The 24,965-nt window shown below is 40.1% G+C and overlaps 2 protein-coding genes across 3 annotated transcripts; one reads left to right on the top strand and one right to left on the bottom strand.

Annotated features, from left to right (window-relative positions):
• The first annotated feature begins 464 nt into the window (after nt 1-464).
• LOC138045192 (peroxidase-like) lies at nt 465-19,933 on the top strand. 2 transcript variants are annotated; one of them, XM_068891607.1, is made up of 8 exons: nt 465-557; nt 7,788-8,385; nt 11,444-12,225; nt 14,008-14,186; nt 14,435-14,751; nt 15,580-15,830; nt 17,877-18,213; nt 19,636-19,933. In XM_068891607.1, exons 2-8 carry the CDS (start codon nt 7,793-7,795, stop codon nt 19,646-19,648), a joined length of 2,472 nt encoding a protein of 823 aa, XP_068747708.1. In that variant the 5' UTR covers nt 465-557; nt 7,788-7,792; the 3' UTR covers nt 19,649-19,933. The 2 variants fall into 2 exon arrangements, with proteins under 2 accessions (XP_068747708.1, XP_068747707.1); XM_068891606.1 differs by lacking the exon at nt 465-557 and adding an exon at nt 5,483-5,602.
• A 3,132-nt stretch (nt 19,934-23,065) lies between these two features.
• On the bottom strand, nt 23,066-24,510 carry LOC138045194 (uncharacterized). Its single transcript, XM_068891608.1, has one exon. The coding sequence runs from the start codon at nt 24,362-24,364 to the stop codon at nt 23,342-23,344; it is 1,023 nt and encodes a 340-aa protein (XP_068747709.1). The 5' UTR covers nt 24,365-24,510; the 3' UTR covers nt 23,066-23,341.
• Between the last annotated feature and the right edge of the window lie 455 nt (nt 24,511-24,965).

Consider the following 24,965-nt stretch of genomic DNA (forward strand, 5'->3'; position numbering starts at 1 on the left):
CTTAAAATTTGTTGAAAATTGTTAACTTTATCTGGTGCCCTAGTTTGCTTCAGATAAACGAAAGATGGGGAGACACAAATAAAATGTGAGAAGAGTAAACGACGCCGGTATTAAGAAAGCTTGTCTTCTTTTGTCTTAAGTGTGCGCTTTTGTTTCACTTACACCTATCGCGATACATTTCGAAATTATGACCAAAACGTCACCTTGTCGGGTGAATTGCAACTGATGAACTAAAATGTTCCCCTTGAGACGTCAACTAGCTAAGCCATTTATTTAAGAAATGTACTTGCTTCTCTCATAATACGTGCCACCTCCCCAGGCAAACAACAATGATCTGCTCAGCCGTGATTTACGTAACTGGCCACTTATTCATTAGAGTTTAAGCACAAAGAACAATTCATTGTGATGCTAATTTTATAGGTTAATACGATAGCTCCAAATTTTCCGCGTTGCCATTATAAATTTCGCAACAGAGAGCCACCCTATCAAATGCCCTGTCAGTGAAGCAGGCGCTGAGTTCGTTATACATTACTGAAGTTTGAGAGGAAGTTTGAGAGGTAAGTCCAACTTTAATCGTAATACGCTTTTAGTGTTACAAAATGTTTATATAAAGTAGTTGGCTCTGCATCTGTCTTTGATCAAACGGCTGTGCAGTAAACAGGTGTAGACTTAAAACAGCTAAAACTCATTTCTGGTTAGAGTTTTTTTTTCGCGGCTGACTAGGCTAATAAATTTAAAGACTTTGGACTGGGCTCTTAAAATGATTCAACTGCGCAAATTCGAGACAAATGCAACACGCAGAGCCCTAGCTGCTTTTTTGAGAACATGTTCACTCCGAAAGATAATCTACTTTGTTCCAAACAAGCTGAAACACCCTTTCACAAGGGAGGGTGTTCTGCAAAGTACTTCACTTTCCAAAGCAGAAGAAGTGAAAATTATGACTTAAAAAAACAAGACTTTTTCAAAGCTTGTGTACTCGTTAAGTACTTTTTTTACAGCATTGATTTATGACAAAAAAACGTTTAGAAATGATTTCATTTTGAAGGGAACAATCACGCAAGCCAGCAACAACAACTCAGAATAGTTAAAATACTAATGAAACAGACATGACAATACAGTCACACTAAGTAAAGGATCATACCACTGATTTCATTTCCGAATTGAAAAAACAGCTTGAAATGGCTAGTTTAGAATCTTTTGGCCATAAAAGCCCCTAATAAAATTAAATCATCGATGATAGTAACGTTATCAGAGAAATCATGACCAGAAAAGGATATCTTCACGTCTACATAGAAGACAATTCAATATACTAGGAAATAAATATGTCATCCAATGTCATTCAATAAAGGGCATTTCTATTTTTCATTTCTCCAATGCAGCTACAGGTGTCATAGCTTCCCACTGAAAACCGGAAAACCTCAGTCCTATTAATTCACAGTACTTATGTCATATGGAGCAACTTCACAATTTCCTCATGTAAAGACGACATTCATATCATATCACTTGAAATGCGAATAATCGCGCGTGAGGCGCGAGAAGCTACGTGGGCATGCGAGGAGGAGACGCGTCCCAATAGCAACCTGTCTCCCTCGCGAGTCAATTCGCCTTTCCCACACGTTCTTGAGTTAATCATCTTGCAATAAGTGCGATTACCTACAGCTTTAAATTTTCCTGAATGATTCGTTGCACCGATAATCTTGCCTCCAAAATGACACATCTGGGCAATTAAAAATCACCGATTTATTTAGGCTTTTCGTTCCAGCTGAGAAACAAACTTGCGATTGGCTTCAATAAGGATTGTGTAGAAAACAGGATACAGAACCTGCTCCATTAATTATTTTTTCTTTACAAGTCCCTTTTTAATGACATGATTAGGGAATAATTCTCGTCGATTTCAAATAAAATATTTTTCATTGGTTATCTAATCAGTTGGAATGTGAGTGAAGCTGACGTCCGGTTGCTATATAGCTCCCGCATTCCAAGTCTTTATCAATCAAATGATTAATGTACGTGACTGTTTAGATAAAAACGAATTAAGATTCTGCACGTAGAAAAAAGCGAAAGAAAAGAAACCGTATGTACTATTCAAGTTCGCAGCTCACACCGTGTCCCGTTCCCTTGTAGAGTTGGACGTCTTTAAGAACTGCTAGGTTTTCTACCAGTCTCATCATAGTCGGATGAAATTAATAATTTAATACTGAATTTATTGGTTTATATTGCGCGCATATCAATCCAAGCTTCACATAAAAATAATTAATTAACATACAAAATAATTGCTAGTCTTAAAAAAACAAAAACTATCTCATGTGCAGGGATGGCGCAGTGGTGAGAGCACTCGCCTCCCACCAATGTGGCCCAGGTTTGATTCCTCGACTCGGCGTCATATGTGGGTTGAGTTTGTTGGTTCTTTACTCTGCACTGAGAGGTTTTCTCCGGGTACTCCGGTTTCCTCTCTCCTCAAAAACCAACATTTGACTTGTTGTGTTAATTGTTAATTTTAGTTTACAGTGTCCCCAATTAGTGCTCCAGCGCTAAATCTACTAGACACTTAACTAAAGTTCCTTTCTTTTCCTTTCCTTATGGGTCACTCCGCCGGCTATTTATAAATTATATCATTATCACATATGTTGTGTAAAACTATAAATTATACGTCGCTAATCTTAAGTTGTTTCTTGAAAGTATTTATACTATAGAGTAAACGCAATTCTCTAGGTAGGTCGTTCCACAGCTTCGGAGCACCCAACATGAAAGACTTGTCACCTAACCTAACGAACTAAGAGTTCCACTATCACTCGATCTCAAGATATATGTAAAAGAATTAATTTAATTCTCACTAAATCAGATAAATAACTTGGATCTAAACCATTACAGCCTTAAATGTGATTAATAATATTTTATAATTTATACGCCATCTAACAGGCAGCCAATGTAATTCAACTAAAATAGGTGAAATATGGCAAAGTTTAGCCATTAGCTGCTGTGTTAAGTACGCGTTGCCATAACTTATTCAACTGACAATCTGACAAACCATACAAGACTATTACGATGATCTATACGATTTGTTACTAAGGCATGAAATAAAGATTCTGTAACTATTGCAGAAAGATATCTGCATCGGAATATGTCTAATAGTGTATTGATAATAGAAAGCAGAAGCACATGTCTTAATGTGATTGGCCATAGACATATGACTATCCAAAAATATGCCTAGATTACGAACATGCAGGCGTAGAGGGAGATACTTCACAAGACCCTACAACATTACTATTAATATTTACTTTAGCTACTTGTTGGCAACATGGCTAATTTGAACTGGGGAACTGGGGAACAAAGACAAAATATCTTAGCCGGGAACAAGGGAACATAAACCCTTTTAGGGATAATAAAGCTGAGAACAAGTTTGGAAGGATTTCGAGAACATGGGAACACAAGCAAATTTTTAAAGGGAACAAGGACTCCATGGGAGGCCCTCAGAACTAACTTTGGTGTTCAAATATTTTGCTTGTACTGATCTTAGTCAGTTTGATTTTCAACACCATTACGACTGCGGATCTATCCGAGATTTTGGCTTGAGCCAAACAAATTTTGTTTGTCAGCGTATTGCGTATGTCCGTCGGTAAACTGAAGTTGTTTGAAAACACTGACAAAAGCACCAACGTTAGTTCTGAGGGCCTCCCATGGAGTCCTTGTTCCCTTTAAAAATTTTCTTGTGTTCCCTTGTTCTCGAAATCCTTCCAAACTTGTTCTTGTGCTTTATTATCCCTAAAAGTGTTTATGTTCCCTTGTTCCCGGCTAAGATATTTTGTCTTTGTTCCCCAGTTTCCCGGTTCAAATTAGCCATGTTGCCAACAAGTAGCTGAAGTAAATATTAATAGTAATGTTGTAGGGTCTTGTGAAGTATCTCCCTCTACGCCTGCATGTTCGTAATCTAGGCATATTTTTGGATAGTCATATGTCTATGGCCAATTACATTAAGACATGTGCTTCTGCTTTCTATTATCAATACACTATTAGACATATTCCGATGCAGATATCTTTCTGCAATAGTTACAGAATCTTTATTTCATGCCTTAGTAACAAATCGTATAGATCATTGTAATAGTCTTGTATGGTTTGCCAGATTGTCAGTTGAATAAGTTATGGCAACGCGTACTTAACACAGCAGCTAATGCCATATTTCACCTATTTGGTCTGAGACAAAAGCACTGACAAAAGCACGGTGCTTTTGTCAGTGTTTTCAAACAGCTTCAGTTTACCGACGGACATACGCAATACGCTGACAAACAAAATTTGTTTGGCTCAACCCAAAATCTCAACAAAAATTGTCTCTGCCAAATTTTCAATCTGGTAATCGTGGCCGCACTTAAAAAAACGTTTTCTTTAGATTATGCCGTGTAAATTGTAAAATATGTACCGTTTTCACTCCTGACAAAAATTTGTCTTGCTCCAAAGCAGGACGCGGCGCCTTTGAAGTTCGGTGAGGCTTGACAAAATTTGGTGAGGAAAAAAATACTGTGCGCTCTTGTATCACGGACGTGCTGACAGATTTTTTCGCAAAATTAACAAAAATTTGCCCAGTGCGTACGGGCCCTTATGCAAACAGTAAAAAAACTCCTTTGAATTGAGGGTGTCAAAGTCAGTCGTGAAAAGCAAGAAGCCAAACATTTTCCGGTTTCACGCATACCTCTGACTCATATGCAACTGACCGTGAAGTTTTAAAGACCCCATTTAGCATTCTAAAGAATACTTTTAGACAGAATTACGCTTAAGATGTTCTACAATTATCTCAGTCTACTTTTATCAGTTGTGAAATGGATAAGAACAAATGGATAATTGTTATTGAGTTGGATTAAAATTGGATTTTATTTTATAGGTTGTTTTATTATCTGTCGTTCGAAAATTCTGGACTGAGAAGGGTTAACGACAGGGTTCCCAAAAAACACAAACTAACTTAAGCACAGTAAATTATCAGCACAATTTCATCCCGGAAAAACTATCCATGCATAAATAACAATATCAAGAAAAGTAGCAACTTTTAAAAGGGCTCTTAAAATTTGTTGAAAATTGTTAACTTTATCTGGTGCCCTAGTTTGCTTCAGATAAACGAAAGATGGGGAGACACAAATAAAATGTGAGAAGAGTAAACGACGCCGGTATTAAGAAAGCTTGTCTTCTTTTGTCTTAAGTGTGCGCTTTTGTTTCACTTACACCTATCGCGATACATTTCGAAATTATGACCAAAACGTCACCTTGTCGGGTGAATTGCAACTGATGAACTAAAATGTTCCCCTTGAGACGTCAACTAGCTAAGCCATTTATTTAAGAAATGTACTTGCTTCTCTCCTAATACGTGCCACCTCCCCAGGCAAACAACAATGATCTGCTCAGTCGTGATTTACGTAACTGGCCACTTATTCATTAGAGTTTAAGCACAAAGAACAATTCATTGTGATGCTAATTTTATAGGTTAATACGATAGCTCCAAATTTTCCGCGTTGCCATTATAAATTTCGCAACAGAGAGCCACCCTATCAAATGCCCTGTCAGTGAAGCAGGCGCTGAGTTCGTTATACATTACTGAAGTTTGAGAGGAAGTTTGAGAGTAAGTCCAACTTTAATCGTAATACGTTTTTAGTGTTACAAAATGTTTTTATAAAGTAGTTGGCTCTGCATCTGTCTGATCAAACGGCTGTGCAGTAAACAGGTGTAGACTTAAAACAGCTAAAACTCATTTCTGGTTAGAGTTTTTTTGTCGCGGCTGACTAGGCTAATAAATTTAAAGACTTTGGACTGAGCTCTTAAAATGATTCAACTGCGCAAATTCGAGACAAATGCAACACGCAGAGCCCTAGATGCCTTTTTGAGAACATGTTCACCACGAAAGATAATCTACTTTGTTCCAAACAAGCTGAAACACCCTTTCACAAGGGAGTGTTTGCTGCAAAGCACTTCACTTTCCAAAGCAGAAGAAGTGAAAATACGACTTAAAAAAACAAGAGTTTTTCAAAGCTTGTGTACTCGTTAAGTACTTTTTTTACAGCATTGATTTATGACAAAAAAACGTTTAGAAATGATTTCATTTTAAAGGGAACAATCACGCAAGCCAGCAACAACAACTCAGAATAGTTAAAATACTAATAAAACAGACATGACAATACAGTCACACTAAGTAAAGGATCATACCACTTATTTCATTTGCGAATTGAAAAAACAGCTTGAAATGGCTAGTTTAGAATCTTTTGGCCATAAAAGCCCCTAATAAAATTAAATCATCGATGATAGTAACGTTTTTAGAGAAATCATGACCAGAAAAGGATATCTTCACGTCTACATAGAAGACAATTCAATATACTAGGAAATAAATGTGTCATCCAATGTCATTCAATAAAGGGCATTTCTATTTTTCATTTCTCCAATGCAGCTACAGGTGTCATAGCTTCCCACTGAAAACCGGAAAACCTCAGTCCTATTAATTCACAGTACTTATGTCATATGGAGCAACTTCACAATTTCCTCATGTAAAGACGACATTCATATCATATCACTTGAAATGCAAATAATCGCGCATGAGGCGCGAGACGCTACGTGGGCATGCGAGGAGGAGACGCGTCCCAATAGCAACCTGTCTCCCTCGCGAGCCAATTCGCTTTTCCCACACGTTCTTGAGTTAATCATCTTGCGATAAGTGCGATTACCTACAGCTTTAAATTTTCCTGTTTCATCGGAAAAAGGCGCTCTGGGGCGCAAGTTCAGTTGTTCATATTTGAAATATTTGTGTAACCAGTAGGTTACCGTGATTATCTATGCTCTTTTGCAGTTTCTAAAAAGTCCATAACGTGCCTAAGCCTCTGTGTGCTTGCGTAGAATGGAGTTCGATCTCCATGGTCATTATGGCTGTTTCGATAGCTGTTTCGGTCGTTTCGCTGGTGTTGTTTCCGGCGGCGTTTCAGGTATTTCGATGATTTCAATGGTTCAGGTTTCAGTTCATGCCACTTTCGAAAGAAATCTCTCTCAAAAAAAGTTTTAAATTCTTGCCGGTGCCATACAAGTTATGTTCGTATCAAATCATTGTAAGCTTCAACTTCATAAAATTGAATCAGGCTTTTTAAATGAAAGTTTCGCTAGATCAGTCAACCGTAAATTCAGTATTTTTCCGCTTTCTCGTCTTGTGCGTGATATCTTTGGTCGAAGGTTATTTGTCGTTTTTCTCAAGCAGTATGGCAATGAGCCATTTTAAGCAAGCATCATCTTCGAGCCGCGAGCCAGGCCCAAGAATAAATTTTTTGTAATGATCAAGGTGACGTCCGATCTCACCCTAGAGAAGGAATTGTAATTGAAACCGCAATGAGACTTCTTGATATGTGCAGTATATAAATCCTAAACCTTTATCTGTGAAAGAGAACTAAGCTCTATGCAAAATTGGTTGGATCGATTCGCTTTGGAAATGAGGCATAACTGAACATGCTTGACGCTTGTGATTCCGTTGAAACTGTAGCACCACTTTCTCACTTGTACCGCAGACGAGCGCATTATTTAGCCCACTACCCACAGCTGGACACCACGTATCTGCTAGCCGAGTTACCCCATCGACATCCCAAGTCAAACTGTTATTTATAGAAAAGTTGTGTAATAAGAGCTTTTTTTCCGGTAAGAAATCAGTTATTGTACAAATCACTGACACTTTTATGGCTTTTTTCAAAGCGGAGAGAGTCCTCAACAGGATTGCTTGAAATGATAAACAAGTTCAGCTAAATTGATTATTATTTATTGAATATTTTTCCTTATAGTGAACATGGCAAGGCGTTGGCTGTGTACTTTAGCTCTCTTATTGGTCCTGGAAATGATTTCAACCTACACAATTGAGACGTCCGATTCAAATAAAGCAGGGAGACTGGAGGAGATAAAGGCAATGGACAAGCTTGACAGCCTGCTTGCTAAGGAGCTCCCTCGAGGTAGCTTGAGTAGTAAATTTCACAAAGTAGTGAAAGAAAAACAAGAGGACACCTTGAAACCAAAGCCTAAACATCAAGATGAGGAGGATGGTGACCCCGAGACGATCAGTCGTTACGAAAAACGTTTAAGCATATTGAAACAGATCAACATTCACGAAAATGTCGCTGAGATAGAGGAACTCAAGGCAATAGCTGAAAGCCTGGTACCCAATTGTACTGTTAAAGTGACAAGAAAAAAAGAAGAGAAGCTCGCCTTTGCCATCAACTCACATTACCAGGATCTTCAACATTTTGGCGAGGGGGCTATTATTGCTGACGAAGAATTTTCGGAGGCAATAAGTAATGAACTCTGCGCAGTATGCGTCTTGGATAAAATGTGCGTGCGGGAGGATGTCTTGAATATAACAGATATGCTACCTGTGAGCGATCTTCTGTAAGTATGACAACATTGCCTGTTTTGCATCCAATAATTTTTCTTACTTCTCCCACTGGAGTACAACAATTTCAGCGGACACAAGTGACTATTTTTTTGGCGAAACAGGGTTAAACTCCGAGCACAAAATACTCGGGGTCTTACTGAAATTTTCGCGGGTCCATAATAGAACTTTTGTCGTAAAAATTCGAAACTCTTATAACCTCGAGTTTTGCAACGTCCGTTTCGTTTTGATGTATTACTTAAAGTGCTACTACGATAAACAAAAATCGCTTACTTCTGAGTTTCTTCAGATTTTAAAAGTGTGTTTCCTTAACACCTGACTGGCAAAATTCAATCGAGCTTTGATTTTTATCCAAAGGCTGTTTAATTTTGAGTGCAAGTTTCGAGATTTCACGGTCAGCCATTACTCACTTTCAAAACTGACCGATTGGACCTCAGAGGGTTGGATCTTGGGAAAAATGACGTCATATACGGGCTTAAGATTTCAGCGTGCAAATGCAGCTTACTATAATTTAAAAGTTTTAAAGTGTTTATCACCATTTCTTTTTAATTTAAGAAAAAAAACAAGAACCCTTTCCTAAAAGTAATTCTCGAAAATAAACCCGCTTTTTACAAAAAAAAAAAAGAAATTTTTTCAAGGCTTAATTAAAACGCATTAAAAAGCGCATTCCGGATTCCTGTGCTGTTTTGACCGAACGACGAAGGTCAGGGCTATTGACGTAGCAGGAGTAACTCACTTCGCATTCACGCGCTACTCTACCAAGACAGTAAGTTACAGTACAAGTTCTCTTTTCAATTACACTCCACAAACATGTCACTAACATTTCACTACCAACAAACGACAACTTTATCAGAAATAACATACAAACAGCGGTGACAAACATCAGATATAAGCGCATCATTTGAAATTATCAGTTTACTTGACGTTTCGTATGCTTCTGCATACATCTTCAGAAGTGACGGTTAATACAAAGTTGGAGTTTAAATATAAATATATAGGATCAACAGCTTATTAACTATTAAGTAACAATAGAGGCTCCAAAACTAAAAAAAGACACAGCTTTTCGCTGCTGATATATTCAAAGGTCGGCTTTAAATCTTTGATCAACAGTGTCTTCTTTATTTTACAGTGAGTGTCGGATCGCCCTTTCGCAAAATTTCATAATGATCCCATTTAAAACTATGAACAGTTGATGTAACATGATCAGCGAGAGCCCACGTATGATGACCATTAATAATTATTAATGCTTTAAAATGCTCAGTTTTTGTGTGGGATTTCCCCACAGTTTTGTCAGCACCGGCGGTACGGTGTGGCTGGCTTTATTTGTATACGAGAGCCAAGTGTTTGTCACGTGGTCTCTATTACGAGGAGAGAGGACCCTGGGATGAGAATGTATGGCGGTCATTACTATTCTCCGGCGGCTGTTGTCATTTGGCGAATTTCGACTTGTTTATTTACAACGTAAGGAGAAGTCGTCTTCCTTTTTGACGTTTGTATTAAGCGACTTGTGCCAGCTATATTGCAAGGAGTCATTCCTTCAAACTTAAATCGGACAGGTCTAACATAATGGCCAGTATTATCCTGTAGATTTACGATTAGTTATTTGAGGATTTTCCCTCTTTTAAGATTTGTTGACACGTTGCGTGACGGCGCTAGTTTCTGTAGATTCGCAAGTTAAAACGCTAATGCCTACAAACTTCCTGTCAAAGATTTTCACATTTACTGGTAATGTTAAAACAGAAAAGCTAATTAATTTGTAAAAGTATAGTTTACGTACAGGTTTGTAAGCTGAAAGTACCAGTACTCTTAGCTGACAATTGCACTTGCCTGCTGATTTATCCCGCTTTATCGTATAAAACAAATTCTCCTCTGCAACTAGCGACGACTGATTCCAGTATTTCCGCTGATGACCAAAAGTAGACGGCATTTACCTCTTTCTCGAACGCAAATATTTCATGAGTTTCTAAAGCAGTGTGTTCATTCCTGAAGCGCGTTGACTCTAACACATTTTGGTAGTTACTTGCAAAAGATTTGGTGGCTGAGAAACTCATATGCTCAAATGCGCCCAATTGTAATGCGTAACAAGCCCTAACCTGCAAATTGTCCAAACATGTTTCTGCCCTAACCGTACTCTCGTCTGCAGCTTGGCGATTCTATGGAATCTTTACTCGACATTTATCACTATAACATGACAAAATGTATTACATTTACTGTAATGCTAATCATCAACGTTTATTTGACTGAAATCCCACACAAGTACGCATTGCGGACCTATTTTTAGAGACGGTCATCGCCAAAAGCAGCCTGATAATTTTAAGCTTAAACGTAATGGATTTTTTTCAAGCCTTCTTTTCGCTATTGTTCTAGTTGCGTTCATTGCGCCTTGAAGGTAATGGTTCTCGTGCAGTTGAAATACACTCGCAGTACTAAATACTGTACTACTACTAGTAAATGAAACGACACCTTACCCTTGTTAAGCACTCACGTTTTGACTCGCGAATGCATAACCCACCGAGGAAACAAAATAAATGCTTACTCCTGTTACGCTACAGGTCCCAGTCCCCCTTCGCGCTCGATTAAATCTGGGTTCCCGGACTTAAATGTGCCAAAAAAAATTAAGGACGTGGAAATCCTCGAATAAGTTTTGAAAAATTTTATCGACGCACCATTAAACTTTTCTTCTAAAGGTAAGAAAAAAGGGTAATAAGCACATTAATGCATATTAATTCCGCCGCGTATACACAGGCACTGCATTCTTAAACTGGTGCATGCGTCTTTGGCACGTTTTCTCCTCGACCAAGCTCTCTCAAGACTTTAAAGGCCCGTTTAAAAAGAAAAATTCCACTTGAAATAAACAGGAGTCTTCTTTAAATCAAGGCTTAAAACTTGGGATGCTTAGTGTTCAGTTAGCAGAGTTTGAAATCCAAAGAATTGATTTTTTGCTCATATATGGTAGCACTTTAAAGTAAATCACACTTCCACATAAATAGTGTTTGATCAGATTGTCTTCCATCACGTGACCTCTTTTATCCTTCCCTGTTTATATTATCCTAGTGAAGATCTCAGTGAAGAAGAGCTTTGCAGAACGGCGATCATTCTCGTAAATAAGAAATTACTGGCCAAAAAACCTGGGCCACCCATAAAGTGTGACAAAACTGCCGAATTCCGGACCATCGATGGAACGTGCAATAATCTTGACAATCCTCTCTTCGGGGCAGCCCATACACCATTTGGACGCCTAATTTTACCCGATTATGGCGATGGTATTTCCTCTCTTCGACTGGCAGATAATGGAGAAGAACTTCCCAACGCGAGGCAAACCAGTTTTCAAATTCACGGAAGCAACGCTGACGGTACGAATCCCGATTCTTCTTTACTGAGCGTCTTTTTTATGAACTTTGGACAATACATGGACCATGATATTTCACTGGCGCTGGCAGAAGCCATTAACTGCGAGCCACCAGAGGGAGACGAAAACCCAGAGTGCATGAACATTGAGATTCCGGAAGACGATGAAGTTTTTAGGGCCAGAAACATCACGTTTATCGAACTGGAGAGGGATGCCCCGGTGGAACGAAAGGAATGTCAACTTGTCCCAAGAGAGCAAATCAACATAATAACGACCTACATTGACGCCTCTAATGTTTATGGCTCATCTGAAGCGATCTCTAACGCTGTTCGAGACTCAGGGGGCTTACTGAAAGTCACCAAACATCCCCAGGACTGTAAGGTACAGGACCTGTTGCCGCCTGTTGAGGACAACAATGGGTGTCCGTTTGTCGATCCCTTCAGGCCTTGCTTCTTAACAGGAGACATACGAAACAATGAAAACGCAGGTATGATACCACTCAGGGTCAAAACAATTATTATCATCATCAATATTATTTCCAAAGACTATGATTATGCATATAGGGAGCTGAAGCAAGGGCAATAACCGGACGGCATGATATCTTTATTTTCCCTCGGACATGTAGCTAGTATACTACATAGGACAGATCACAACCCCGGGAACTCCATGCCTTACTCTTTGCGAATAGTGTGTGGGTTATATGAACATTGAAGGGTTGCGAGACGGGGCCTACAGTTTATCGTCCTTATCCCAGAAGAATAGAGAGTCTAACCATTTGCAGATGCTGTTACAAAGACTGCACTTTCTCCTCAGTTAAATGGGTTGTTCGACTGGTTTGGTCGAACCAACTAAACTAATCAATAAAAACGTTTAAGAAATTAAAGAGGACAAGCACCGCTTACATAAGCATAGTCCGTGTTTGAAAAAACACAAAACCGAAAATTTCAACCTACAATTGTAGTATCACCTAGGCGAGTAATGTGAGAAATGCATGATAGATATTGTACATCAAATGCAAACTCGGAAAAATCCGAGCCCAAGACGGGATGTAGCGAGTATCATCCCCGGAAAGGCTCGAATTTACATTTCCAACATTTACTTCTCAAAATCTCTTTCGGGGCATGCTCGCACTCGCAGGCCCCTCCTAGAAACATCCGCCCAATTTTCCGACTTTTTTCTTGGAAAAGTTTACTCGTGCTTTTTATACCAAATTGAACATGTGATTACCTATACTAATTTCTCGCCGGATTAATCCGAGTCGTTTGGCCTAGAGAGTGCATATCAATATTCCAAAAGTACAATTCGCAGGAACGGTGTGGATGTTTGGAGAAAAAAATTGAAAAATTGTTGTCAGGCTCTCATGTCCTCAACATAACCCCAAATTTAGCCATTTCACGTCGATGTCAGGACGCGAACGGCAAAAGGTAAAACGCGCGTGCAAGGTAAAACGCACGGCAGAGGATCCTAACAACTACAATAGAGAGCTTTAGATTCTAGGACGAGAACAACTACGAGTACGAGATTTTCTCATAGAACAACAGTGAGCGCGCAAACCAGCGTCATTTTGGCGGGAAAACGTGTTACCGTGGTCATTTTAGAACGAGGTTTTACAAAAATGTCGTCGAGTCAAAACAAGTCAACAACACGGCTAAAACAAACAGTCAAAACTCGTAACCGTTCTCGTCCTCTTCCTAGAATCTAAAGGTCCCTAATAGCTTAGAACGAACGGTTTGACAGAAAAAACAGAGAATGAAAGATATACGTTTATGCGCTCACATTGCAATCAAAGTTTGAAAATTCACATTGTTGTTTTGCAAGAGAGCGGTTTTCAATTGAGTGTCGTAAAACAATACTTCGACCAATCACAGCAGGTGCAAACAGCGCCATGAACCAATCGAAATTCGTAGCAGTTCCATGTAACTTTGTCAAAGCGCGGGAAAAATCGCGCGTGCAAGTCGCAATTAGTTCTGGTTTTCCTTCTCATTGGTTGATAAACTGGTGCGAGATTTTTAAACCAATCACCAAGCGTAGCAATTGCAATCGCGTAATTACTTTGGACAGTCATTTGAAAACTGCTCTATACTGTCAAAATATATGCTAAAATGCGTGTCGGCACGTTTTTTTTTTTCCTCTTTTAACCAATGATATTACTGTTTTGTGCAGTTGACGTTGCTGTGGCCGTTGTCGTTTGCCATGAGCTGGTGATGATAAGACAAACGCTCTGGATTCGTTTGGCAAAAGCTTTACTTCTCCATTTCTGCTCCAACAGGTCTCAACACCGTCCATACAGTCTTTATGCGTCGCCATAACGTAATCGCCAGGTTTTTGGGACAAATGACCGATTTCGATGCCGAAACGATTTTCCAAGTGGCCAGAAAAATCCTTGGAGCACAGCAACAATATATCATGTATAATGAGTTCCTTCCCCTCATTTTGAGCCAGGAAACTGTAAGTCCATTTCCACTTTTTTAGTAACTAAAGTTTGATTATTGTTACAAATTTAAAGCTGAGGAACTTTCTGCATTATAGTCACGAATGCTCTCACAAAAATGTGCGAATAAGTTAGTGGTAAAAATTCATTGAGTACGTTGTGGTTGAATTAAGTTGAAGTGTTCTCACTGACTATCTGAATTGAGTGATCTTCACTTGTTGAATGAGCACTAAATTTTCTCAATTTTATTTTCGCTCCAATTTAGATCGACAAATTTGATCTTAGGTTGGGAAAGGGATTCAACTATTCCACATGCTACAAAAAGAACTTAGACCCAGCTGTCAGCACTGCATTCTCTGTGGCTGCCTATCGATTTGGACATACCTTAGTGCCAGAACTTTTTTCGCGTCTCAATCAGGACTTTTTTGAAACCCACTGCGAGCATTGCCACGACAGAAAGAACTTCTTGCAAATTCCGGTCAGAGATTTTGGTAATCCACACTACCTGTACGACTTAGGAAATGGGGGAACGGATGCCATAATGAGAGGCCTCATGAAAGATGCTGCCGGCGCGTTGGATGGGTAAGCAATACTTAACATTGCCATGTTGGAAATGCAAAATATAAAAAGGGATGTTATGCAAAAGGACGCAAAGTGCAATTTTTTTTCTTTTGGGGGGAGACGGGGGGGGGGGGAGATATCCAAATAATGGTCATAGCGCGTTCAGTATTCGTCGTGCGTACTCAACGTATATCCTGCGATAAACGTAATTTTGTGTGTCGCGGAGAAAAATGGTAGTTTTTCCAGCTGTTTTTTCCAATCAACTTAGAAAATTGTGCTTTGTCATCAATTTGTTGAATAATAAAACAATTATCCTTCTCAATCTTGAGGAATATCGCCTGATTTTAGCCAACTGGGCCTCGTCCTCTAAGTATCAGGCAATATTCCGCGCTTAATTATTATTCAACACATTGTGACAATGTCCAAATATGGTCATAGCGCACTCAATATTCGTCGTGCGTACTCAACAGATATCCCGCGATATACCGCGTAATTTTGTGTGTCGCAGAGAAAAAGGAAGAAAAGAGGTGGGAGGCGCGGTTGATAAGCGGGCCGGGCCAGTAAAAACCCACAAGGTCCCGTCCCGTCTCGACTTGAACACTGATCCGCAGTAGTAGATCGCCGAATAGGAATATGCGCACATTTACCGGACGATTGGAAAACGATCAAATGAAAACTTTCCGACGCAAGTCGTTTTGCAAAGCCTCTCCATCTCACGACTCCCTCTCTACTCACAAACGGAAATACATGACGCAAGGTGATAACGGTTGGGATGACCTATCGTCATCAGTGCCACGGTGGAAAAATGCAAAAAAAATTCAGTGATGTTTTCGTATTTTATCCTCTCAGGCGTTTTTCATCCTCCGTACAAGAACAATTGATCCGAGGCCCAGGTGATATGTCTGATCTGGTTGCTATCAACACGCAAAGGTCCTACGGTCGTGGATTGCCCGGCTATACCGCATTTCGAGAGTTTTGTGGTCTGCGACCGGTTAACAACTTCAGACAGTTGGTAACGAGAGCCGGATTCACCGATGAATCCAGGAGGAACCTAAGAAGACTTTTCGACTCAGTTCATGATATTCCATTATTCAGCGGAGGTAGGTTGGAACTGACGTAGAACGTTCAAGTATTGTAAGACGCTTGGTGTCGCTTATAAAAGCGGCATCCTATTTTATGACTGCCAATAGATATCTTAAGCATCTCGTTTACTTGAAACATGAAAATTCTCTCATTATACCTTGTCTCTGTCTTTTTGGAGGTTATTTATTATCTGTAGATAAATTACAGTCGTTTCGTCCACAAGTCGTTACGCCCGCAAAGTTATCCGCTCAAGTCGTTTTGCCCAAATTTCTTCGATTCACCAACAGATGTTTTTAAGCAAGATTCAAAAAAAAAAAAAAAGATTCACCTGCTAGGGCTAATGAAAACAAGCTCGAGGTTGATAAGACTTAACGTTTGAGAATATCATCCAGAAAACTCGCAAGACCCAACTAGCTTCGTTCAGTACGGAACGAAATTACGCGTATAATACCCTAAGTAATGCTTTAATTTTCCCAAAGTTTGACGATGGTTTGCGCATTAAAACGCGATAATCTGCACCAGAATAGTGTGGGCGAAACGACTCAAGTGTAGGCGAATCACAGAGTGGGAGTAACGATTTGTGGGCGAAACGATCAGATTCAGTAGATAACAGGCAAGTTTCCTTGATTTTTGGCAAAACACATGCAGCCTGACGTTTCTCATTTGCCGAAACGCGATGGTATATCTTTCTTTAAGAAATAAGCAATCTGTTTGCCATCAAAGAATTAATAATCTTGCTTCACTACGCAGAGACTTGGTAGATTGTCGTTGGTTTCCATCGCGGCGTTGCTAAATTTATGGGGAACGATTACGTCCTTTGTTCCCAGGATCACAGTCAAAAACAAACGGACATCGAAAACGTTTCCAAAGAATGGTTTTTCTCGTGATCTCTAACGACGAAAGAATATTCAGTGGACTATTTAAACTATGCACTCAGCAAGTCTAAGTTAGCGTGTAGTCGTACAATAGCGCATCTTTTACTGTCGCCTGCGATTATTATTGAAGGCGACCGAAAGTTATCAAAGAAAAAGTTTACAACAGGTGGAAAAAAATCTTTTGACCGCCCCATTAAACAAATTAACATCAGTTTTTCTTATGCGTCTCTCCATTTATTGATGATATTAATCATAACATTGTCGAAACACTCGCATTCGGTTCGTAGTTTTCAACAGCAAACTTCGCCAATTTGTTTTGTTTAACAATACTTTACAGCGATAACAATGATACACACTATCTTACACTACTGACAATACTTTACTATAGTAACTTCGCCAATCAACAACTATTCACCGAAGTGGAGGTGGCTAGTGGTGGATATTTACCACTGGCTACCGACACTGAGGTGAATAGTTGCTTTAGTATGAACTAAAACGGTGAGATAATATGGCACAAAAAGACAGCATTATAACTCATTTATACCTGCAACGATTACAATACTTCTGGGTGCAAATCCCGCGCGACTTGCTCGAAGGTGAATAAAAAAGGATATTAGGAGTTTAAATAGCCAATCAGAGCGCGCCTTCAATGCTATCCACTGTTTTAGTATATACTAATTAACAATTAAACCCGTGGCCTTTGAGGGCGAAGGGTCTAATTGTTTTAGTATCACCCAACTAGTCGGACAGAAAAGACAATAATAAAGTTAGCAAATAGAAGTTAAAGAAATATTTAATTGGGAATAAAACGAAAGAAAGCGTCACGCTTTTCGCTACTCGAGCAGTATTACTAATAGTCCTCTAGTAGCGTAGCCAATCAAAATGCAGGATTTGCATTAGTCCACTAGTTGGGTGATACTAATGTTATTTATCATCAATAAGAGAACAGACACAAATAACCTGACGTCGATTTGTTTTTTCACAAAGATAACACCTTAAAATGCTTAAATGCCCTGTTTCAATGAGAGAAAAAGCGACCGGAGAAAATAATAAAAAGTTCGACAAATCCACGTACGAGAGGACCTCGTTCCTAGCCGGAGTATCTCATCTCATCAGAACGAGGTTTATTCGGTTATTTCCAAGCCATGTATATTAAACTCATCTTTTACTTGTGGTCTCCCTCCTTAGGGCTTCTGGAACCGAGGGATGAGAATGGAGGGCTGATGGGACCAACCTTCCAATGCATACTTGGTGAACAGTTCAAGAGGCTCAAATGTGGAGATCGCTTTTGGCATGAAAACGAACCGAGCAGTGCTCTTCACACGGAATTCACAGCATTGACACCCTGCCAGCTTAAGGAAATACGGAACACACTTATCTCTAAGATAATTTGTGAGGTTTCTGACGACATTTCTGCAGTAAACCGCTTTGCTTTTCAGCAGACTGGTATAAGGACCCCTTGCGACAAACTACCAGAAGTAAACTTGGAACCATGGATGCCAGATTTCAAGTGCGAAGAAGAACCGTAAGTGACAGTCGTATTTGTCCTTTAAATAGAAACTTTTAAAGCGACGGCAACGTAAACAGCATATAATCGAACAGTTTGTGTGTTGATGCATTTTAGTGCATTTCTTTGCCATCATCTGACAACATCGTGGGAGGATCAAATTTCAAAGGCTGGCGGTTCTCTTTTGCTGTCGGTAAAACGCCCTTTTATTGGGTGAAACTCCTTTCACTGTACAAACTGAGTGAATGCCTCACCGGCGTTCTTTCTGCAGGAGTTTTCAGTTGACGTCGTTATAATTTGAATTATCTGAATTATCTGAGCTGTACTAAGGTTATGTTCAATGTGGTCATAGAAGTAAAACCAAGGTCTTCAGAGCGCAGGCGCAGAACGCTGAATCGTTTGCAACAATCAGATATTAACACTCTTCGGTTAGGCCTCTCATAGGTTGAGAACTTGAAAAAAAAAGTCAGGCACCTGTCATCGATTTGAGAAGGGAATTGTTTTTACCCAATTATTTTCAATTCAAACTGGGCATGATCGAATAGCCCATTTCCGAGTTTCTGTATGCCTCAGTTTCAAAACGAGTCTTGGTGCACAACTATTCAAATGGAAATGAGTTGCGTATTCTTATGCAAATCAAACTCATTTCCCTTAAAATAGTTGAGCACAAAGACTCACTTCGAAACCGAGACAAACATCAACTCGGAAATGGTTTATTCTATTTCATATAAAATTGGAACAAAATAATCGTGTTGGTACATCATTTGCCGTGCTTTACAAAACAGCGACGAGTGACAACGTGAATATTCTTCATCCAGGGTGGCTATTCAATGCTTTCGTGCATATTGTTTCAAAGAGGTGGAGGGCCCAGATTGGATTGAAATTAAAAAGAAGATAAAGGAATGGAAAAATCTGACCATGCCAAGAATGGTAGACATAAGATTAGTCTGACACCTTTTTTGTACTACAACGGAGCTATTTAGCTCTTCTAGCCGGCCTACGGAAACTCTTGACTAGGGGCTAAAACTGGTATACCCACTGCGAGTTTTCGTTTCCATTGACATGGATCCATATCCTCCACGGTTGTTTTTCTTGTTTAATTGATGCATTTGTGACATAATCAGAGACATTGCGTGCTGATTGGCCAAGAGGCACAAGACTTGCCGAGAAAGCGCCTCTTAAGATGGGCTGATCGTTTCATTCTGAGGTTTTTATCGTCGTTATAACGAATGAATATGGTTTCAAAACAGCTTTTAAATGCTCCTCAAGTATAATAATTACTATTTTTACCATTATTTTCTCACAGTTTCCTACTTTCCCTCGGAAAACCTCACTTGGGAAAGAGACAATATGCAAATATTGTATGCCAGCCCTTGCCCACCAGTGCTAACTTTACTTACACACGTAATTGACCTCTCTTAATTGTTTGGTTCTTTGCAGATATGGATGGTAAACAGTATGAGAAGATGAAGACACAAAGAGCCGTCATATTGCCGTCAACCGTTCAAGGCTTTTTCAATGTCTTTTGTCTTTTCAGTGTCAATGTCAATGTCTTTTCAATGTCTTTTGTCGAAGGCCGCTATGTGTATTTTTGGCATTGTAAGGTCAAATGTAATATTTTGAAGTTATCAAAAGGGATACTCCTACAAGACCCCTTTGGCAACAGCAAAATAACATAATATTTGTATTATAACTTTTGCATTGGATTCCAGTCAATAAAGTCATAAAATGAAGGAAACTTTTCCGTAATTGTTCGGCAGCATAAAAGGAATTACATTACTACAGATGGTTTCCACGATACGTAAGGAGGAGCAAGGATGACACAGTCGGTTAGTGCGCGGCCTTGGTGCAAGATGACCTGAGTTCGACTCCCGGTTCTCGCATCCTTGTTTCTTTCCTTTCAGTGTAGCTTAAGTAGCATTAAATACCTGTAAAACGAAGCACCGATGGAGAGGGGGGAGTAAAATGAGCGCACAGTTGACCTCAGGTTTGTCAGTTGAATTACTAAGGAGCTTAAGCACGCGCGTTTTTGAGAACGCAACCGGCAACCGGAAGTGAGCTGTTTTCGCTTTTAACTTGTCTTCACACAACCACATTTACATTGCTAAGTCTTTTCTCCATTAGATATGATAAGTATAAAAATCTGGGAGACACCACCGCCCTGGCACGCGAAATGTTCTCTTCCGGTTGCCGTTCGCGTCTCAAAAACGTGCGTGCTTAAGCTCCCTAATGTTACGAGTTATCGACGTTAAATATGGTTACTTTACTTTCTTTTACTTTTACGTAATCGCCGGACATACTGGTGGACAAAAACTCTTCTTGTTTGTACATTAGACAGTTGTTATCTATGTTTCCAGACCATCTATACGAACGACCCCGTTTTTATTATAGGTATTTCCACATCACTTACAATATACAATAGATTTCAAGAAAACTATCTAAGATAACGCCACTCTCCCCCGTCATCGGCTCAAGCGTTAGCACAAGCAACATACGCAGACACATAGACATTAATTAGTGTCTTAAATTTGTGTAACGCTACCCTTTAGGCAGAGGTTTCCTTGATTTAACTCTCAAGCAAGAAGGAAACATCTGCACGGATCTCCTAGATTATCTGCCACGCATGCGCGACGTGACATCAATGCAGCGTCACTTTTACTCTTCTGCCATTGGGCAGGCGTTTAATCCAAACTGGCTATAGCGAGTTTAAACTGGTTTGAGAGTTGAATTATTCGTCCAAAGTTCTGGGCGACATCCAGAAGATTCGTGCGGAGATGACCTTTCCTTCTCGGCAGGATACCCATCCCACCAAGAAGGGTGGTGTAACGCAATACTCGAAAGAGCGAGACTGCTGAGGTTTCGGATGTCGCCTATCAGTTCTTGCGTCGCCAGTGAGGGTGGACCTTGCAAGTTTACCTTCATTCCTAACATGACTTTGTCATGCTCGTATGCCGCGCTGGGCGGTCGGCTCAATGAAACGCGAAAACTTGTAAGAAACCTACGCAACACATTCATTTCGTCACAAAACATTCCAACGCCAAAGTATCAAATATTTTGAGTCAGGTGTGTGTGTTCTCTTTGCTTCTAAAAATTGCTTTAAAAGTGCAACATATGTTGTTTGTGATCGGCACAGCGCGGTTCAATCAATAAAGAAACTATGTGGCAACACCATTTTTGTCTCTGCATTCACAATGAAGATTATTTTAATAAGCCTGATGTCACACCAAATTCTCATGAATGCAGCTAAGGAAGAAATCTATGGAAGAAGTTAGGAAAAAGAATGTTTAGTTGACGGGAGTCGAAGGGGTCAAATCAAAATGGTGGTCTTTGACGAGAGAGAGAAAACCAGAGGGAATTCCAACTGGCATTTCCGAAAGGGAAAGGAACGAAGATCTCTTTCGTTTGTTTCAATGGGTTAACTTACCCTGCCAAGACTCCATTACTAAACTTGAGAGAATTTCCAAGTGGAAGTCACCGATTCTAACAGGTTTCTGCTTGTGAATGCTAAAAACATGTGCCTTATATTTACGATAGTGCAATTAAGTCTGAAATTTGGTTTTCAAACTGGACCACACCACACATCTTTGCAGAAAGAGCGACAATGCTTTGTCATCACAAGAGCTCTCTCTCTCTCTCTCTCTCTCTCTTTCTTTCTCTCTCTCTCTCTCTCTCTCTCTCTCTCTCTCTCTCTCTCTCTCTCTCTCTCTCTCTCTCTCTCTCTCTCTCTCTCTCTCTCTCTCTCTCTCTCTCTCCATGTTCTCTTTTAAATTATACAATCGCTCACTTTGTTCCACTTAGAAATCTCCCGGGCGGCGCCGCCGTCATCTTGAATAACTGCGACATGTCACCGTTGTCTTATTGTTTTAACACAAAGAGGTTATAGTAGCAGTACGGAAAATTGTAATGTCACAACTCGATGGCCGCGCCAAGGAGATTCGAAGATCAATAAGCGATTGTGAAATTCACATATTTTGGATGCAAAATGCTCGTTTACGCGTTCTTTGAAAAACTCTCGGAAAAACTTGATTGCTAGCATTATTTCCTATATGGTCTCATTTTTTGTCGGAGTGCCGGGTTTCCTCGTTAGACGTGAAAAGACCAAAGACCAAATTGGAGAACGTGACAGCCGGGCAATTACTTTTCAACTTTCTTCGTAACTTCCACGTCATTTATTCCTTCCACTACTAACTCTGGATCGACTTCAATTTCTACATTCAAAACTGCACACATACTGATATCGAACAAGCTGGAAAAATTGCGAAATAACAAGGCGAAGCCGAGAAGGCATATTTTCAGATGTCGTTCTCTCTGGCCGGTTCTTAAACATAGTCCAGGTGGGGCTCCACTAATCGTTGGTAACCTCTATTAGAGAGCTTTAGATTCTAGGACGAGGACGAGAGCGAGTACGACATTTCACTTCCCGTTTTTAGCGAAAATGCTTAGAAGAAGCATAGGTTGCTCAGTTATTCCTACTGCTGGCGACTGAGCCTTTTTGCTGATCGAAAAATGCCAAAACTGCTACCGTGTTGTTGAAGTTGTTTTGACACGACAACATTTTTGCAAAACCTCGTACTAAAATGACGACGGTAACACGTTTTTCCCGCCAAATTGAAGCTGGTTTGCGCGCTCACTGTTGTTCTAGGAGAAAATCTCGTACTCATAGTCGTTCTCGTCCTAGAATCTAAAGCACTCTATTATTTTAGAGTCTGAGACTGTTCAAAGTGGCCTGAAATCCGTGATTCGCGCAACTGTCTCAAAATCGCGGTCTCTCGACGAGAACGAGGCTTTGTCAGCGTGCGTGCGCATCTTCAAACGAAACCCAATCTTCGCATGACCGCAAATGACCTTCCTTGAAGACACTCGGAATTGATCTCTTTGGTGACAAATCGTATTCATTAATTACTTTCACACGATATACGTTTACGTGTTAATCCTCTTGCATTCCTCAAGTGCAAAATTGAAAGATAGTCCAAAGAAAAGTAATATTGGCTATCTTTCGCCGTCTGATAATAAGGATTTTTCCTCCTTTTTTTACGCTAGACAGTCACAAACGACATATTAGTCAACGTGTACTAAGCATTAAATAGTTAGCATTTCTAAATAGAGCAAATATTAAAAAGGCTTTTAAAGCCTGGGCTTCTACTGTTCAGTAAATTTGGGGACAAGACTTCTGAAAATCTCCCCAAATGTTGTACTGATCCAGAATACTATCGGAATAATCGTTTACCCCGGCTGAACTTGATCGGCATTTCGATCTTAGCTTCGCGAATTCTGTGAACTCCGTGTCTTCCATCTCTGTTTTTGTCTCGTTGGGCGTTGTATTATCAACAACAAGAGGCGAGGGCGCCCTGCCAGTGCGTGTAGCCCCAATCTGCGTAGGATCCGAGGAGCTGCGTATGTGCCGGCGATAATCGACGACTTGAAGCAGGCTCTTGTTTTGAACTGGCGGTGTTGGTGGTGGGGTTGACAGCCTTTCTTGACCCGGATAGATCGCATTTAAAATGATCTGAGGTGAGCAAGATGTTACATCATCACAACTTGTCGTTTGTTCGCTTTTCTTTGAATCCTTATCAGGTGGATCCATTTTGTAACTCGCATCAGTGGCGCTTGTGAAAAAGGTGTCATGGCCGTAGAGATCGGGGAAAACGTTTCCTTTTGCTGTCCCTCGCGACAGAGAAGCTTGATAGCTTTCATAATTGATGATAAAAGCCAACGAAAGCGCCTTGAAAGCTTCTCTTGCCTTGCCTTTGCTTTCGCAGGTAAAAACAAACGCTTTGAAAGGATTCCCAGGCTTGTCCCGAGCAACAAACACAAACGCCTTGTCATGGAAATTGTCAATGTTACAAAAGGTTATTTTGCAGATTGGAAAACTGGCGACAAGTTTGCCGCAAGCTTCGTCGCTGAGGCTTACGTTACTGGAGCACAATGTCAGTATCATCCGCTTCGGGGTCTTTCCGTTCCCATTTCTTTTCTGATGCTCAAATACTAGAGCAACCGGTTTCTCAGTTTTTCCGCTTCCTGTACCGTTTGCACAGGCAACTTCTGTAGATCCAATGTAACGAACAAAGAACTGAACACCGGCAACGATGCGATCTTTTTCGTCAGCCTCGCTTTCTGTAATCTGCTTATGTCCCTTACGAGCAAAACTCGGGCTTAATCTGGAGAACATTTTCTTGTCACAAATAACACGAACAGAGTAGAACTGAAGGCTCTGGTGCAGTGAATATGATGAGAAGATTTGGAGCAAACTTCCTTTTTATAGCCCCGGACAAAGTTGCATCAGTTTGGATTAGTGACGTTTATACGTAAGTTTCTGTGCCGCCTTTGGTTTGTCAAGATCACGGATCTTTCAGAGGAAATCAGATAGCAGCTGTCATGGTATTGAGTGACGCAGTCACTCAAATGATTATAACTGGCGACAACATCTCTCGGCGACTCGGCGTTGTACATGAATGCCACTGTTTTGAGACAAAAAAGTGCTAAGAAAGAAGCCCTAGAGGGTGCAAAACGCCTCCGCACAGTTCACTGCTTTTTCCGTTCTATCTTAACAAGAAGACAACCCGCTGTAAATTTTGTGCATCAAATACGGCAATAATCAGTTTCATAAGAAAGTGATCTCAGGTTGGCGAAATATCTCATGACAAACTCAGGAATTCAATCATTACTTTTAAGGACCAAACTGAGGGAGGTCATCGAATATAGCGTCATTCTGTGTCCTTTTTCCCCCGTTTAAGGACTTGTTGTCAGCGCTACATATTTACGCATTGACG

Source organism: Montipora capricornis, chromosome 4 (genome assembly GCF_036669925.1).
Source record: "Montipora capricornis isolate CH-2021 chromosome 4, ASM3666992v2, whole genome shotgun sequence".
Lineage (NCBI taxonomy): Eukaryota > Metazoa > Cnidaria > Anthozoa > Scleractinia > Acroporidae > Montipora > Montipora capricornis.

Excerpts from the sequence above, each read along its gene's own strand:
- LOC138045194 (XM_068891608.1), bottom strand. The coding sequence starts at position 24,364 with ATGTTCTCCAGATTAAGCCCGAGTTTTGCTCGTAAGGGACATAAGCAG.
- LOC138045192 (XM_068891606.1), top strand. Across the intron at positions 12,226-14,007 it reads ACGAAACAATGAAAACGCAG|GTCTCAACACCGTCCATACA; the intron begins GTATGATACCAC and ends CTGCTCCAACAG. Across the intron at positions 14,752-15,579 it reads GCTGCCGGCGCGTTGGATGG|GCGTTTTTCATCCTCCGTAC; the intron begins GTAAGCAATACT and ends TTATCCTCTCAG.